The 17203-nt window shown below is 45.5% G+C and overlaps 1 protein-coding gene across 1 annotated transcript in view; it reads left to right on the forward strand.

The window, feature by feature from the left end:
- Positions 1-16947, forward strand: part of SCUBE2 (signal peptide, CUB domain and EGF like domain containing 2) — a 68317-nt gene extending 51370 nt beyond the window's left edge. Inside the window, exons 17-23 of the mRNA XM_070425334.1 lie at positions 4012-4182; positions 6176-6343; positions 7025-7186; positions 7858-8055; positions 9170-9322; positions 14376-14455; positions 15151-16947. Of these exons, the coding sequence (XP_070281435.1) occupies positions 4012-4182; positions 6176-6343; positions 7025-7186; positions 7858-8055; positions 9170-9322; positions 14376-14455; positions 15151-15303 (1085 nt within the window). The 3' untranslated portion in view covers positions 15304-16947. The remainder of the gene's footprint in view (positions 1-4011; positions 4183-6175; positions 6344-7024; positions 7187-7857; positions 8056-9169; positions 9323-14375; positions 14456-15150) is intronic.
- The last annotated feature ends 256 nt before the right edge of the window (positions 16948-17203 follow it).

Consider the following 17203-nt stretch of genomic DNA (forward strand, 5'->3'; position numbering starts at 1 on the left):
TTTTTTAATTGGGTTGTTTGTTTGTTTTGGTGTTGAGTTTTACAGGTTCTTTCTAAATGTTAGATGTGAACCCCTTATCAGGTGTATCAGCAAACATGTATCTCCCACACAGTGGGTTGTCTTTTCATTTTGTTGATGGTTTCCTTTGCTGTGCAAAGACCTTTTAGTTTGATGTAGTCTTATTTGTTTATTTTTTCTTTTGTTTCCCTTGCCCGAGGAGATGTATCAGAAAAAAATACTGCTGTGAGAAATGTCTGAGATTTTACTGCCTATATTTTCTTCTAGGATTTTTATGGTTTTGAGTCTAACTTTTAAGTCTTTAATCCATTTTGAGTTTATTCTTTTGTATGGTCTAGTTTCATTTTTTTTGCAAGTATCTGTCCAATATTTCCAACACCCTTGATTGAATAGACTATCTTTACCCTATTGTATGTTCTTGCCTCCTTTGTCAAATATTAATTGCCTATAAAGGCATGGGTGCTCAGTAACTATTTAATTGAATGAAAGAGTAAATGAATTTTCAGAGCAGCAACAAATGAAATCCCAAGGGTAGTTTTCAATGTTAAGAAAAAAGAGGACAAAGGGCAAATCTTTGGGGAAATATTTACGTTGAGGGCAAAAGAGGCACTCTGCAGGAAGTGAAACCTCAGCCCCAGTTAATTAGGCACGAAGAGAACATAGCATGCACTGGGAGACCCAGCCAGGAAAGCAGGCGTCAAGCTGGGCTCATGTCTCTGCCCCAACTTTAAGAATGTTTTCAAATTGCAAACCTGAGCACACACCAGAAACCTGGACAGACATGACAAATCAAGCCCCAAGGGGTTGCTCCTGTTATCCTGAGAGTCTCATTTAAAAGCCAAGCAGCCTGGCCCCAGCTGTGACAAAGCACAGCCCCGGTCACCCTGGGAATCCCCTTGGGCTGCTTGTGGCTTCCTTCAGAAGTCAAGGCGTGATGCTTCAGAAAACAGTCAGATGCTAGAGACTGACCTCTTTTATTAGGTTCACCGTCTTAGCCACAGAGACACCATAGTGTTTGCCCATAGCCTGCAACCCTCACAGGCGGTAGTGCTGAAAAGAGGGCAAGCCTTCAGGCCTCTTTGTCGCCATTAATCCTGGTCCCGCTGGTCTCTCCCTTTTGCATCAGAAAAGCTTGCTTGTGTTTTTCTTTTGAAGACAGGGAGAAAACAGCTGTGTGGGGATTGGGGATGGGATTTTAATGGTCACTGAAGACACACAAAAGCTTTGCTGCGATCTCGAAGTGTTCTGGGGGCAATTGACTCCTTTGTCTGGGGCAGCCAAACAAGCTGGCTGATGGAGGGGAAGAGAACCGACTGGAACATGTGCGTGAGGTCTCTTCAGGCAGACCTTCAGCACATTTGCAAAGAGCTGTTTCGGGCGTCTCTTCATGGCATTTCGGAATCACTTTTTAGTGCTGAGCTCATCTTTACCTTGTGAAAAGAAACAAGTGAATGTGGAAGGTGCTTGGCATGAGTTATTTCTGTAGGTCTTTCTCGCTGGGAGGAAAATGGAAGCTGTGAGTGACAGTGTGAGTTTGTTTATGGGAAGCAGGCCTTTCACTGGGAGAGAAAAGAACTGGTGCCCTCTTTCCGCAGGGCAACCCAAGGGGCATTCCTCAGTCCTCTGCTCAGTTGAGAAATTGCAACAGATGTGGGCTATTGTGAGGTTTCTCAGATTGTAAGCGTGAAAAGGCTTTGGGGAGGGGAGAGGGGTTAAATAGTTCTAAGGAGAGCTGGACACCCAGAGCAGCAGGAGCCCCTCTTCTCAGTGAGAGCGGGGGCCACTGCTGTCCGCCCCTGGAGGGGATCCACTTTCTGCCAGAGGCTGTAGGATGGAACAGACCGTGCTGACTGACTGGCAGTGATAATTGATGGGGCTGTGGCAGTCATTGCCATCAGAGGGGCACTTTCCCCTTAGGTGAGTGAGTGCTGTGGAAACAACTGTTTCCAACAGGAAATGGCTTGGGCTCCAGGGGTTCCAGGCAGCCTAGGTTTTATTTACCTTCTGCCCATCTTTATGACAGTTGTCTTGTGAGAGGTGTGAAGGGATTATGCTCCCCTTTACTGGCCTGCTGTGGCCATTCGGGTAGTCAGGTGGGACACAGAATAAAAAGTCACCCATTCTTACTGCATAATTCAACCCAGCTTTTCAGGGGAGATGAGCTGAAACAAGAGTCATTATGGAAACCATTATCCAGTAGGGCTGCATTTGGAGAATAAGTCTGGAGTGACAGGCTCGGCCTGCCACAGAGCTGTGCAGCATGCTCATTATACTGTTGCTTGCCAAGAAAGCAAAACTTTGGTTCACTTTTAATATTTTTTAAAAATTCGTAAAATTAAATGATATGTGACTATTGTAAAAGAAAATCCAAACAATATAAAAAAAGTATTAAGACTTAGCCTTTAGAGTAGACCTTATTGATTGATTACATTTAAGTGTAAAAATAATATTTGAAATGTGGCTTCTTTTGGCTTAGTATGATTTTTTAAAAGCCTCATTTTTTTTTTAAATTATGGAGTGAAGAATGAAAAGACATTTTTATTGCTGTAATAAAGAACTGTGTCATGTTTAACCCTAAAAGTATATATGCGGATTGTATTGGTAAGAGAATGAAAACAGATATTCCCCCTTACAGACATTCAAGAGGTATAATAGCTAATTTTATCATGTGATATTTTGTTTTCTGTTTCTTGATATCTTAAGTATAAATTAGAATGTGTTTATTCCAGTCAAACTTCCCATAACGCCCCATAGAGAATCCTTGACAACATCTTGAATTGTTATTCAGTCTGCATTTTTGTTAAGTAACCCTTTTCTCCCTTAAACTCAAAGCTCTTGGTCTCCCCTTCGGTGCATTTCACGGACTAGCTGTGGGAACTTGGCCAAATTATTTAAGGTCCCCAGTCTCTGTTTCTGTAAAATGGAGCTCACAATAGCACCTAGCTCCTTGCCGTTGTTTTTAGGAAGAAGTGCGATAATGGACGTGGAGCTTCGGGCATGGTGTCTAGTAGGTTGTAAATACTGAACAAATCTAGTCACTAGGAAGGTTATTTTAATGGTTATGATGATGGTGTTTGAGTATTATACTAGGAAACTCAATGTAGTGTATTCACTTTACATTCATATCCTAAAATAAGATATAAATCCACATTTAACTAACATCACCAAAACTATAATCAAAAGCATAGTTTATTAATTTCCTTGTAGTTTATTCTTCCAGGAGATATTGATAAGGGTTTGCTCTTTGTAACATACCAATTGTATTATAAATATGATCTGTGCTCTTCCAAGGAGTTATCTGTAAGCCCTTGAGATCATGCCCCACAGCCACCAGAGCGTGAGCTTTCCAGAACAGAGCTTCTGGTTGTATTCCTCTCCTTTCCATGGCTGCTTTACCTGCAGAATCAAATCCAAATAAATGCCTGGCACTCAAGGACTTTTCCAACCTATTCCCAACCTTTCTTTCTTCCCTCTCTTCTCCTATGTCCTGCTCGAATCTTTAAAACCTGTTCCTTTTCCTACCTGGGGGGAGATCCTACTCATCCTTCAAGGCCCAACACAAATGTGGCCTCCTCCAGGGAGCCTTCTAGGATGGCACCAGTCAGAAGTAAAAGCACCTTCTTCTCTGCTCTCCCATTACTATGCCTATGTTCAGTGAATGATTCTCAACTTTATCATTCTTCTAGTGGCAGCCCTGTGAAGTAGGGAGAATTGGCAAGTGCTTGTGCTCAAAGATAATTAGGGCCACTGTGATCCCCGCCCTGGAGCTCATGGGGAGAGAGGACTTGCGAATGCCTCTGACAGTGGGTGACAGGGATCGTGACGGAGGGGGTGTGCACAGAGAACCCAGAGGTGCTGCACATTCTGTACTCAGGGGTCCGTATAGGGGAGTTTGTGGTCAATGCCATCTGTTTTCCTTCATCTCCAGCATTCACATTGTCCTTTCTTGGCCTCTGTCCCCTCACTGACCAGGCTATTTCCCCCTTTGGCTAGTCAGTTGCAGGGCTGGGACTTATTATGATGGATCACAAGAACGCTGCATTTTATGTCCGAATGGAACCTTCCAAAATGAGGAAGGACAGGTCACATGTGAGCCATGCCCAAGACCAGACAATCCCGGGACCCTGAAGACCCCAGACGCTTGGAATGTGTCTGAGTGTGGAGGTAAGGATTCGCCTGCCCCTTCTTACTCCTCCAGTCTCCAGTGTCATTGTTCAGACAGAAGGTGAGGTGCACTTCAGTAGGGACAGTGCACACAGCACCTGGACTTCTGCAGCTGGGCCATGTTGAGTTCCTTATTGGCTTTCCATTGCCTGACACAGTCTGGGAGATGCTCCGCTGAATAAACAAATGAAGATCTGATAGGATACCTTGGCAGAAAAAAAAAGGTGTAAACATTGCAATTGCATGCTTCATTCACGTAAATATACCCGCAGACCTCAGTGATCGCCGAGTGGTAGGGACTATTGAAAGTGCTAAAATAGAGAAAGTAGTTCTCATTCTTTTTTAAAAAAAAATGTATTTGTATTGATTTCAGAGAGGAAGGGAGAGATAGAAACATCAATGATGAGAGAAAATCACTGATCGGCTGCCTCCTGCATGAGCCCACAACCTGGGCATGTGCCCTTGACCGGAATTGAACCTGGGACCCTTCAGTCTGCAGGCTGACGCTCTATCCACTGAGCCAAACCAGCTAGGGCAGTAGTTCTCATTCTTTTTCCAGCTTTGCTCTCAAATTTGTAGTGTATTGATTTTTTTTAAAAGTACCCATCTGGTTATTTTTTAAAAATTTCTATGAAGAGTTTTTAATCATCTCTTATAAAATGTTTCCTGGAGCCAAGCTCACTTAGGTTTCATGGGCTTCTTTCCTGTTTATTTTATTAGTAAACATCTTCCTCTTCATTAAATGGAAGAAAGACCAGTGGTACTGGCACTGGGCTCAAATGGAAGGTGTGATCTGACATGGCGATTGGTAGGGATCCCGCAGCCCCTGCCTCTCCTCCCAGCAACTCCCAGAACCAGCTTAGTTCCCACCTGAACGACTCCAAACTCAACAGCAGCTCCTTTTTTGGTTTAAAAATCAGGTCCTCGGGTTGAGGGTTACTCTTCCCATAACTTTGACCTGTTAAGAAACTCTAGAACTGACTGCAAAGCTGATAGAGAGGCACCTTGGGGCATCTGTTCACACTCGTATGTGACCTTATTAAGACATATTTATAGCAATAAGCACATTAGTAGTAATAATATTAATTGCTAACATTTATTGAATATTTACCCGTGCCAGGCATCATGCTAAGTGTATTACATGAATTTCCATATGGTTGTATCACTACGACAGCTTTAGGAGGTTAAAGTGACTCATTCAAGGTCACACAGACAAGAAGTAGAGGATTTGGAATCAGACACTAGGTCTGACAGACTCCAGATCCTCCTTTGGGGGTCTGTTTGTTAAATGCCATCGTATCTATAACTCATGGGTAGAAAGACAACCATGAAAATTAATGGTTAGGAATACAAGAGACAACAGATTTTTATTGCATCATGCCCATGACAAGCTATTTCTTAAGGAACATATACTTTTAGGAATCCTTTTGTTTATGACAGTGCTTCTTGTCATAAATTAAAAATAATAAAGTAAGGTGCTTCAAGTAAAGACCACTGGGTCCCTCTGTCACTGTGGACGAGGTTGCTTGGGTTTTGGGAAAACAGGACACACCTCAGGGTAAGGAGATATGATTTAGGAAATATAATTGGTGAAACTGTCACTGGGGTGTAATGGGCTGGGTGAGGGTGTTGTTCTGAGTCGAATAAGCACACTGACTTGAGAGAACACTCTCTCTGGGCTCCTGCATGGCCGGGGCCTGAGCTCCACGCAGTCCTAAGCCTGAAGCACACCCAGCCTGCTCCATCCTTTGGAAGCACTTGGCACTGGGCTCCTTGGTCTCCATCTTTGCTCTGTGCTGTGTAGCCCTGAGTGTAAACGTCAGGCACTCACAGGCTACCTGCTCGGGTTCAGCAGCAGGGCAGGATGGGCTCCTCACTGAGGTGGGGGCTGAGGTCAGCACCGGCAGGCCTGCCTAAGGTCTGATCTCATTGCAGAGAGATGGGAAAGGGTCTGACCCGGGCCCTTGCTCACCCAGGGTCATTGGTCCCCCAGGTCTGTGCCAACCTGGCGAATATTCTGCGGATGGCTTTGCACCCTGCCAGCTCTGTGCCCCAGGCACATTCCAGCCTGAAGCCGGCCGTACTTCTTGCTTCTCTTGTGGGGGAGGCCTCCCCACCAAGCACTTGGGAGCCACTTCCTTCCAGGACTGTGAAACCAGAGGTGAGGACCTGGCTTGCCTTTTCCCCTTTGAGAACAATGGGAGTCTGATAAAGCTCCAATCAAGCCCAGCCCAGAGGTGCCCTGTGTGATGCCCCAGTGGCCCGGGGAGGGTACTGCTCCATTCACCCCCGCAGATGTGCAGGGAGCATGGGAACCCCCTAGACACAGTCCCCCCCCAGCCACCTGGGCCCCTTCAGACAGGGCTGACTATACGGACAAGCAGGGAGAGATGAGCAGGTGTACATGGGTTCCTCGGCTCCTTCCTCCCAGCCTTCCAATATCTCAGCACCCCATTTACCTAGAGTTGCACCCCACTCCCCCCGAGCCCCACTGCTGCTGCCTCTTGCAGGAACCCAACTCCACACCCAGTGTCAGTTCTGCACCCTCAGCACTCACACACGTGCCTGTCTCTGCCGGGCTCTGCATGGACCATAAACTCTGAGGAGACACCCCTACTTTGCTCCCTTTGCATTTTTCTCAGCGACAGGAGTCACAAGTCCCACCCAAGCTGGCTATTTAGGGAATTGAGTGTTGATTAGCCCCAGCTTAGTAAGAAAGCAGTACTTCCTTTGGGATAAAAAAAATATTACACTAACTGTGAAACCATTTATGTTGCACTGGATGAAAATAGTCTTTTTTCTTGTTTGTTTTTCATTCTCTCCACTCTCCCCGCCCCCACAGTTCAGTGTTCACCTGGACATTTCTACAACACCACCACTCACCGATGTATTCGCTGCCCGGCGGGGACATATCAGCCCGAATTTGGAAAAAACAATTGTGTTTCTTGTCCAGGAAATACTACAACTGACTTTGATGGCTCCACAAACATAACCCAGTGTAAAAGTAGGTCTCTCTCTAAGGCATGTAGTCCTGATTACCCAGGGCAAGTGCCTGTCCACCTGGGGGCGGTGTGTGTGTGTGTGTGTGTGCGCGCGCGCGCGCGTGCGCGCACCAAGTCTGTATGCTTCTTGCCTTTGGTGCCAGAGGTGAGTATTCAGCCTGCCCCATACCGACCGATAGCTAATTGGAATTCTCTTTCCCACTTAAAAATAAAACGTGGCCTTAACCGGAGGGAAAGGAGAAAGAAACGGCTGTCATGTCTTCGTCAGAGACCTCTAGGGAAGGGTCAGCTCTCTGCTGAGCCGCTCGCTCTGTTCTCCCTGTGTTGACAGACCTGGGAGTTCTGTGTCATGGTTCCCTTGGCACTTGCACGTGGTGAACAACACATATGAGCCCTAAAGCTGCCCTTTTGTTTGATGAATGCCTGCCCCTGACCTTGAGCACTTTCAAGTTAGTGAGAGAGCCGTGCCCGGAGCTCTGGAGGGTGGCTCTGCGTGGGGTGTTGGTGTAGTTGGGCTCCCAGCGGGGTCCTGGGCACTAAGGGACAGACTCATCCTGGGATGGTGTCCTTTCCAGGCCCCGGGCCTTGATGGCTCTCTTCACCGAGCTGCAGGTGCTGTTCCAGAGCGAAGGCTGGGCTGTGCCTTCCTGACTCATCCTATTTCCTCTTCCAGACAGAAGATGTGGAGGGGAGCTGGGGGATTTCACCGGGTACATTGAGTCCCCGAACTACCCAGGCAATTACCCAGCCAACACCGAGTGTACATGGACCATCAACCCACCCCCCAAGCGCCGCATCTTGATCGTGGTCCCCGAGATCTTCCTGCCCATAGAGGACGACTGCGGAGACTACCTGGTGATGCGGAAGACCTGTGCGTCCCTCCCCTCTGCCCTCTCCCCTTCCGCAGCCGCTGGGCAGCCTCAGGGCATGCTCCCAGCTTTCAGTGTGAGCCGGGCTGAGAATGTCACCTTCGCCTTAGAACAGAGATGGGACAGGAGTTTTTAGAGTTTTCCAAGAAACAGAATTTCAACAAAACCCCCACACTGAGGCCTCTTGCTGACCCCCAGAAGAAGTGGGGTTCCTGCAGGTCAGTCTTCCCCTCTGTGTCTCTGGGACCCTCTTCTGCAAGGACACAGAGAGTCAGTGAAGCAACTCATCTCGTGGGGACTGACGGAGGCAAAGGGCAGTCCAGCCAGGAGGGACCCACCCCCATCCTGACACATGACCCAGTGTCCACAGGGACACTGCCATTAACACAGCTCAGAGGCAGTGTACTGAGTGGGCTCTGCAGCCAGGCGGCCTGGATCTGGACCCCAGGTCCACCTCTAGGAGGTCTCTGGTCTTGGATATACATTCTGTATTTTCTATGTCTCAGTTTAACAAATGAGGATAATAGTTGCTACCTCATAGGGTTATTGTGAGGGAATAAATCAGTTCATATTCATAAAGCAGTCAGAAAAACACTGACATATGGAGCCACTGTGTAAGTATTTGCTATTCTTAGTGGTGGTTACAGTGGCTGAAGTCAAGTGCTGGTTTGATTCCTGACTTTTCCACATTCTGGTTGTGGGACCCTGGTCAGGTTACAATGTATGAACTTCCCAAGATTTTCAGAGGTTTCATGGGATAAAGTTATAGAGGGCGTAGCCACTGCCTGGTCCCGGGAAGCCCCCAGTAAATGGTGGTGATAATCACCAGATCAGGGCAGGGATCAAGGGCCCCTCCTCAGTCCTGCACAGAGTGCTGCGACCTGGGCTGCTGCTGGTGCCTGGCCATGGCCTTCCAGCTGCCTCCCCTGGGGGCCCACACCACCAGATGTGTGCACTCGATTTCCAGGTCTTTGGCCCTTAGGATGGCTCAGCTGGGCCCGAAGAGCTCTGGAGCACAACTTGTTTTATGGTGTGAACCTTTGAAAAGAGGAGTGTCCATTGTCTGCCTGCTCGGTGATGAACTTGAATTCCACCCCCTCCAACTTCCCTCCGCAGCTTCGTCTAATTCCGTGACGACTTATGAGACTTGCCAGACCTATGAGCGCCCCATCGCCTTCACCTCCAGGTCAAAGAAGCTGTGGATTCAGTTCAAGTCCAACGAGGGAAACAGTGCCAGAGGGTTCCAGGTCCCGTACGTGACGTACGATGGTAAGTGCTGTGAAACTCAGGTCGTCTGCTTTGAACAGAACCAGCTCCTGGGCCAGCTGGTGGCTCGCAGACACGCACACATGCTCAGAAGCCCGGGCAGGATAAAGAGAAAGGACATTGCTGACTCACAGGTGCCAAATTTTAAACAGCCACTCGGAGACACAAAGACGTTTTAGAAAAGAAATAAAAATGAGCATGTATTTCCTTCTGCAGTTCGGGATCGAGAAAACCTAATTCATAAGATTTCCGTTCTCTTACAGGCAGAGACTCATAGACCAGCACAATTTTTTAAAGATTACAAAGGCGGGCCATTCTGCTTAGGCTAGAAAAGAATAAAGACACCTAATGTTTGGTTTATTCCTCCAGTTCACTCAGCACTGAGACCAAATTGCTTGGACAAGGTTATTGCCTGTGCTCAGTCTTATACTTTTCACTGAATCAAAATTTTAAAATATTTATTTATAAGATAATCATAGTCACTGTCTTTGAAATTAAGCAGTTTTTGAAGAAATTAGTTTTCCCATACACAACATATTTAATTCGTAAGACATTAATGATTTCCCCAGCTTCAATCTAAACATATAATTTGGAGTAATAAGATACACGTTCTAGTAGAGATTTTCTAATTCATTGGATGGCTCTAGACAAGCCATTCTGGATCTCTGCCTTTACCACACTAAACAGGGATTATAGAACTTTCAAATATATATATATAATTGATTTCAGAGAAGAAGAGAGAGAGTGAGAGAGAGAGAGAAACATCAATGATGAGAGAGAATCATTGATTGGCTGCCTCTTGCCTGCAACCCAAGCATGTGCCCTGACCAGGAATTGACCTTGACTTCCTGGTTCATAGGTTGATGCTCAACCACTGAGCCATACCTTCCAGGCTAAGCATCATTTTCTTCATGTGGTAGTGATGGTAATCATTAAACTTAAGGTAAGAGCCCAATAGTATAATCTATAATGAATTTGGTGCGGTGCCCACCACATAGTAAATGCTCAATAAATATTAGTGTGTTATTATTGTGGATTTTATTTAATAAAATAAAACTACTGAGAGGGAAGCAGGAAGTGCAACTTCTGGCCCTGTCTCTGCCACTGACTGTGTGATTTTGGGCAAATCAGATGGCTTTCCTGGTTTCATTTTCTTCTTGTTAAATAAAGGGGTGGCCTATGTGTGCCCTAGGGCCCCAGTCAGTTCTGAGACTTGGTTGACAAACATTTACTAGGAATGCAGGATGGACCGTGTCCTGGAGAACCTCGTAATCTAGTGGGGGAAGAGTCATCTGTTCATTTGTGAACTTATTCATTCATCCATCCAACCAATATTTAATGAGCATGCACTGTGCCAGGTATTGGACTAAGTGCTGGAGACAACATGGTTAGAATATATATGTAATAGATGCTAATGAGGCATGTACGAAACTCTGTGTCAGGATAGAAAAAGGGGCAGCATGGGTTTTGAAAAGAATAGAGCAAAATTTCAAGAGATTTGGGTCTTGAAAGAACATGTAAGTTTCTTTAAAAATAAATGGGAGGGAACATTCAAGAAGAGGGAATGACATAGGCCAGAGGATGGAGTACTTGCATGTGGGGAACCGATAATTTGGCCAGTTGGTAAGGTGCCTGGGGCTTAGCTGTGAGAGATGAGATTAGAAGGGAGTGGGGTTAGGTGTGAGGGACTTTGCCAAACTCAGAAGGGTGGATGTAATCTTATAGGGGGCCATTGAAGGTGGTTAGACAGGTGCCAAAAGTAGGCCTTTTGGAAAGACAATATTGTATGGATTTCCTAAAAACACCTCACATAGTTTTTTTCTAACATGTTCCAAAAGGTAGGATTATCTTCCCTATGCCTGAAGCCATGTCAAACCCAAGATAAGGGCTCTTAGTCTCAGACTCCTAGGTGGTCACAGGTGCCTCCCAAGTGGCTCTGCTGAGAGAAACAAGTGCCTCATCTACCTGAAAGCAGCCAGCTGACCACCTCCCCTCTATGGAGTCAGGAAGGAGCCAAAAAGGACACAGAGACGCCAGAATAAGTGTCACCAAGGCTCATATACTTTAGTCTGGCCATTTTCAACTCTGCCTTTAGGATAGAAGAAACCATCTTGACTTTTTGGGTTCTTTTGTTAACTCTCACCTGAAGATACTTGAGAAAGAGAGAGAGAGAGAGAGAGAGAGAGAGAGAGAGAGAGAGAGAGAGAGAGAGAGAAACACTGATATGAGAGAGACACATCAATTGGTTGCCTCCTGAATGCACTTGACCAGAGTTGGGGATCAAACCTGCAACTCAGGTATGTGCCCTTGACTGGGACTCGGAACACATGATCCTTCAGTGCTTTGGGGGCTGATGCTCTAACCACTGAGTACACTGGTCAGGACACTACCTTGATTTTTTAAAATTTAGATAAAGAACCAGGTGAAATTTCACACAACCCTGATTAGGCCCAGGAGCATGTGTCTTGCAATGCCAGAGCAGAAAACAGTTGAAAACAGCTGCTTTGGCCATGTAGAGAAGCCTGTTAGGTCTTCACTGAGAGCCTACTTAATCGCTTCTTTAAAAACATATATTACAGCAAGTTTGATATCTGGTTTCCAAACATAGAAGAACAGATGGGCTGGTGAGGCTACTTCCTACAGACGCTCCCACTGACCTTGGGAGGACAGAGGAGACTGTCATCATCACTGACATGGATTGAGCATCACTGGGCGCCAGGCACGCGCCAAATGCCCTTGGCACAGCACATTCCTCACAGTCGCCCATGGAGTAGACACGATTCTGTGCTGATTTTACAATTGAGGGCACTAGGACTGGGAGATTTGAGTAGCCATCACAAGGTCATAGCAGCACAAAGTTGCAGAGGTCTTTGGGACTCCAGGGCCCGAGTTTTTACCTACACCTGACTGCTTTTCTCAGGACAGTTAGAGCAACTGAGGAGACAACATGCGCCCTTCGACATAAGAAAAGCCCAGACCTATAGAGAATGTTGATGAGTTCATTTGTGCCAAACTGATGACGATTGCCAGGAAGCAAAATATCAATGGATTGAAAAAATGCTCTGGGGAATGGCAGTTTTGCAGCTTACTTTATACATTCCAAGTAAAGGATGAGATGTAAAGGGAGATTACATGAAATCCATTGGTGGTAAATTTAGGGGTGAGAGAAAGCAAAGCCGGGGAAATATCTTGAGATTGGATAAAGAGTAAAACAGAGAGACAAATACTTCTTTTACGTTGCTGGGTACAGTTAATAACATTCACAGCACATAAAGATGGTATGAGGGGAAAAGATAGCAATGAGGGGTTGTGGTCTCGTGGTCTGGTGCACCCTGAGGGGTCTGGGAAAAGGGGATTACTCATCCATTGCTTTCGTAGATGCAAAAAGACAATAGACAGGCTTGCTTAAGGTAACAATTGACCTTTGTCCAGGAAGCTACAGGCCTAGGATGTCACTACCGGCCATGACTCGCTTTTAGTGAGGAATTTTCATGTTCAGACCATTCTATGTGGTTACTTTAAGTCTCTGAGTTTGTAAGTCCCCTGAGTTGGTCAGATTTAGTATGTGGCCTCTTTTTCGTCCATAGCCCTTACTCATATTTGATATTTACTGAAATAAAAGACCAAGAAGATAGAGTACAAGTGATACTGTACTTATGTTAAATTAATAACTATGATAATTATACTATTTCCATTTACCATCACTTTACTAGGAGAAACTTCTTCAAGAACTCCTCCCACATGGTTCCAATGATGTTTGGTTTTGTTGCACATGATATGCATATAAAGAGGCAATTTCTTTGGCCTGGGATTTGAAAAGGATTGTGTTTTGCATATGCTTGATTTGAATTGTGACTGTAGGGAACAGACTGGAGTTTGAAGGAGGGTTACATTTGGAGAAGGTTCATGTTGTATGCTCTGCATTTAATGTGTATGTCAGGACCCAAAATTATCAACGAGAAAATGAACATAGCATCCTTCCCTCTCCAACCAGCCAAATTCTCCCCATCCCAACCCCAAGCAAAAAAAAAAAAAAAAAAGGAGAGAAGAGTTGTGCTAGATAGCAAAGAAGCCTGATTGTTCTACATAATTCAAGGTCAGAGAGAGAAGATGAGGAAGGGAGAAAGGAGAAAAGTAGAGAGGGAGAGAAGAGCCACAAGCCTGAGTGAGCTCACCAGGGAGTGAATATAGACAGAGAAGAGATGACATCCAAGCACTGAGTCCTCGGACTCCCTACATTGAAAGGTCAGGAAGAGAAGGAAGGAAAGCCTCAGACAGACACCAGTCGGGTAAGAGGAAAACCAATGAGCGTGGTGTCCTGGAAGCTGAGTGAAGAAGCGGATCAGGGGGAGGGGTGACTGGCCAGGTCAAATGCTACTGATGCATCTGATGCATCAAAGAAGATGAGGACTGAGAGTTGACCTTTGGGTTTTAGCAACATAAAGGTCACTGGTGATTTCAACAAGTGGTTTTCAGGGAGTGGTGGGTGGGGGGCAAAGTTGAGTGGATTGGGTTTGGGAGGGAAAGAAAGGAGAAGAATCAGAAAGATTCTTCTGGCAATTCTTTCAAGGAGTTTTGCTATAGAGGAACAGAGATGTAGGATGGATGCTGGAGGAAGAAATGAGGTCAAGAGAGGGACTTTTTTTTTTAATCGGAGACCTAACAGCATGTGTGCAGGCTGATGGAAAAGACCAGTAGAGAGAGGAAATGTTATCATCTAGGGAAGAAAGGGAAGAATTATGGGACAATGCCCTTGATTCGGTGAGAGAAGATGGAAAGTGAGCAAAGTGAAGGATGGGCCTTGATGGATGCACAGAGGGTTTATCTGAGGGGAGAGGGAATAGGAAAGAGGGTGCAGATGCCGGTAGATGAGAGGAGGTGGTGGAGGAGTCTGAGGACACTCTCTTCTAATTGCTTTCTCAGTATCTGAGTGGCCATTGTTCCTATTGCAGCTGCAGAAGGGGCATTTCTCAGAACCTTATAGAAAAATGAACGACAGAGTGAGTTTGGAAATAACGAAACCATACAATGCAACACATGTCCTTTATTCCAACAGAGGATTACCAGGAACTCATTGAAGACATAGTTCGAGATGGCAGGCTCTACGCATCTGAGAATCATCAGGAAATACTTAAGGTGAGTCTGTATGTAAGGCGGACTCGGCCCCCACCCCAGGGCCCCAGGCACCTGCGGAGGGAGCTTTCTTCTTGCTCCATGTGGCTGCCTTTCAGACAGGGAGCCTGCTCTGGGCTGAGCTTATTTTTATATTTCCACTGGACTTCGTTTTTTGTTTTGTTTTTTTTAAAACAAATTCAGGAAGCATTCGTTAGTGTTGTCGAGTGTAGTTGTATTTTTTGATTTGGAGATGTGTGGTGGAGGAGCAGTAGGAACCTTGCTTATCATAAAGCCAAGCCAGCAGCAAATTATGCTTTCATGTTGATTCTCCAAATAGTTGAGGATCCTTGGCTCTTGATCCTTCAAGGGTGAAATTCACCAAATCTTAGATATTTATAAGTAATTATCAATAAACACTTGCCATATTACTAACCCAATAAAAATTCCCCAAATTCCAATTTTATATCTCATCCAGTTTAGAAAAGGAAAAGAAGTTTTTTTTAAATATTACATTTTCCTTTATAAAAGCAATTCATGCTTTTTGTAGATAATTAGGAAAACTAAAAACTGGGTGAAACGATAAAAATCGGAGGAAACCATTTTCACAAAGTGTTTTTCAGCTACTCAGCCTAACACTGGGTCATTATAGTTCCATTGGCGAAATGTCAGCATGTTTAAATAGTTTGGCCCAGTAACAAAAGTCCTGTTCTTTTTAGGATAAGAAACTGATCAAGGCGCTGTTTGATGTGCTGGCCCACCCCCAGAACTATTTCAAGTACACAGCCCAGGAGTCCCGGGAGATGTTTCCAAAATCCTTCATCCGATTGCTACGTTCCAAAGTGTCCAGGTTTTTGAGGCCTTACAAATGAGTCTGCCCACATGGCACCCAGCACCATGTTTCGCCTGTGGGCTGGGGGGCTGAGCCGTCTGCTTCTGCAGCCAGCCTAGTTGGGTGTCGCTGTCTCTAGTAGCAGTGACTTGCTAGAGTTCAATTTTTATAGATAATACAGATGTTTTGGTAAATGGAACTTGGTTTTCTTTCCCAGCATTGTGGATGTGGACTGGGAATGGCTTTGGGTCTCACCCGCCTCTTGCTCCACGGCTGTGGGCAGATGTCTTGGATACGTCAAGGGCTGGCTGAGCTGGACCTCAGTCAGCTCAGGTGAGACTCACCTGACTTTCCTGTTCTCACTCCTCCTCAATCGCACTGTGAGGGAAAGGAGGCCACAGAAGGGGCTGCCTTGTCTGAAACATCAGCTTCCTCCAGCCCAGCCCTCCTTAAGGAAGCCCTCTGCACCCTGGGTTTAGGCTCTGAACAGGCAGAGAAAGGAAGGAGGAAGGGAGGGAGGGAGAGCCCGTTCGGCACCATCCCCACACCTGAGACCTGGCAGGACTCCGTGTCTCCACAGCCTTCTCCTCCAGCCTGTGTGGCCTAAGTTTGATCTCAGGAGCTTGAATTCTAAGAATTGATCATTTTAAAAATACTTAAAGCAGAAAGAATTAGAAATACAGAGCTAAAAACTAAGCACTTCCTCAGACATAATAATATAGGCCTATTGACGCCTTCCTTGTGACCAACTCCCACCTGTAGCAAGTCCACAGCGCAGGGTCCAGCACCAGCTGTGCCTTTACACATGGGCCTGGAGCATTCAGGTCAGAATCATCTACCTTCATGAAAAGGAAATCTCACACACCCTGAGTCAGGACTGCCAAGCGTCCTATTTCCACAGTGGGCTTCCCACTATGGGTGTCTGAGGTTCAGGTGGGACACAGTGCGGACCAGCCTGTTAGGCGCGCCTTCCTTCCCCACTCCCCAAGGTCAGAGACGGACTCAGCTCCGAGCACAGGAGCAGCACCACTGAGGGCGGTCTCACCTCTGAATGGTCACCCCACTGCCAGAAGCAGCTACACAGATACCAGTTTCTGTATCTCAGAATCATCTCACCTTTGGTCAGCACAGCAGGGCCCCACCATCATTTTCTCCCACAGGAACTTGAATTTTCAACGTTATTGAATTTTTAAAACTTTAAATCCATAGGCAAAAATCTCATGACAGTAAATAAAAATGGTTTCTATCAAACAAGCTGCCATTTCCCTAATGAATGGGCTGACTACACACAACCATAGTGTTTTGTTCCTTTGTAAAAAACTAACTGTACATACAGTTCTCTATACCAAAGTACTAAAAAATGGTTAACAAATATTTTTTTATTTGTATTTTTAAGACAGCTTTGTGAGGAATAGATTTTAGAACACAGGTATGGAGGCAGAGAGCAGTTAACAAATATTTTTGAAGAAAATGAAGACTATTTCATTATAGTTGAACTCACTTTTCACCTCAGTGTTTTGTTTTGTTTTTCAATCTATTAATAACATCGATCTTTTGAAAAATCCTCATCAAACGTTTCTTCTTTATTGGGTTGGGCCCTAAAAACCCATTTCCAAACTTCTCTTAAAAAATGTAAACTTTTTATTTTAAAAAAATCATTAAAACAAGCACCTGGAATTTGTAATCCCAGAACTTTGCCTACATTTCTGAGTCTCCACATAAGATGAAAAGTCAAATGTAATATAACCCAAGTCAGTGGCCTGATGGGTGTGGAGGTGGGGTGAGCTACAGCCGGCCATCCTTGTCCAAGCACAGTAGTGACTTTGTGCTCATGACCGCACATCTGTGTTGCTGATTTCATACAAAGGGTAGGAGTGGGAAGAAGGCTGTACAAACCTGGCCTCTGTGAAGCAGCCTCCAGGAGCAGGCCCACACACCAG

The sequence above is a fragment of the Myotis yumanensis genome, unplaced genomic scaffold (genome assembly GCF_028538775.1).
Source record: "Myotis yumanensis isolate MYYU_CA2020_CCGP unplaced genomic scaffold, mMyoYum1.0.hap1 SCAF_10, whole genome shotgun sequence".
Lineage (NCBI taxonomy): Eukaryota > Metazoa > Chordata > Mammalia > Chiroptera > Vespertilionidae > Myotis > Myotis yumanensis.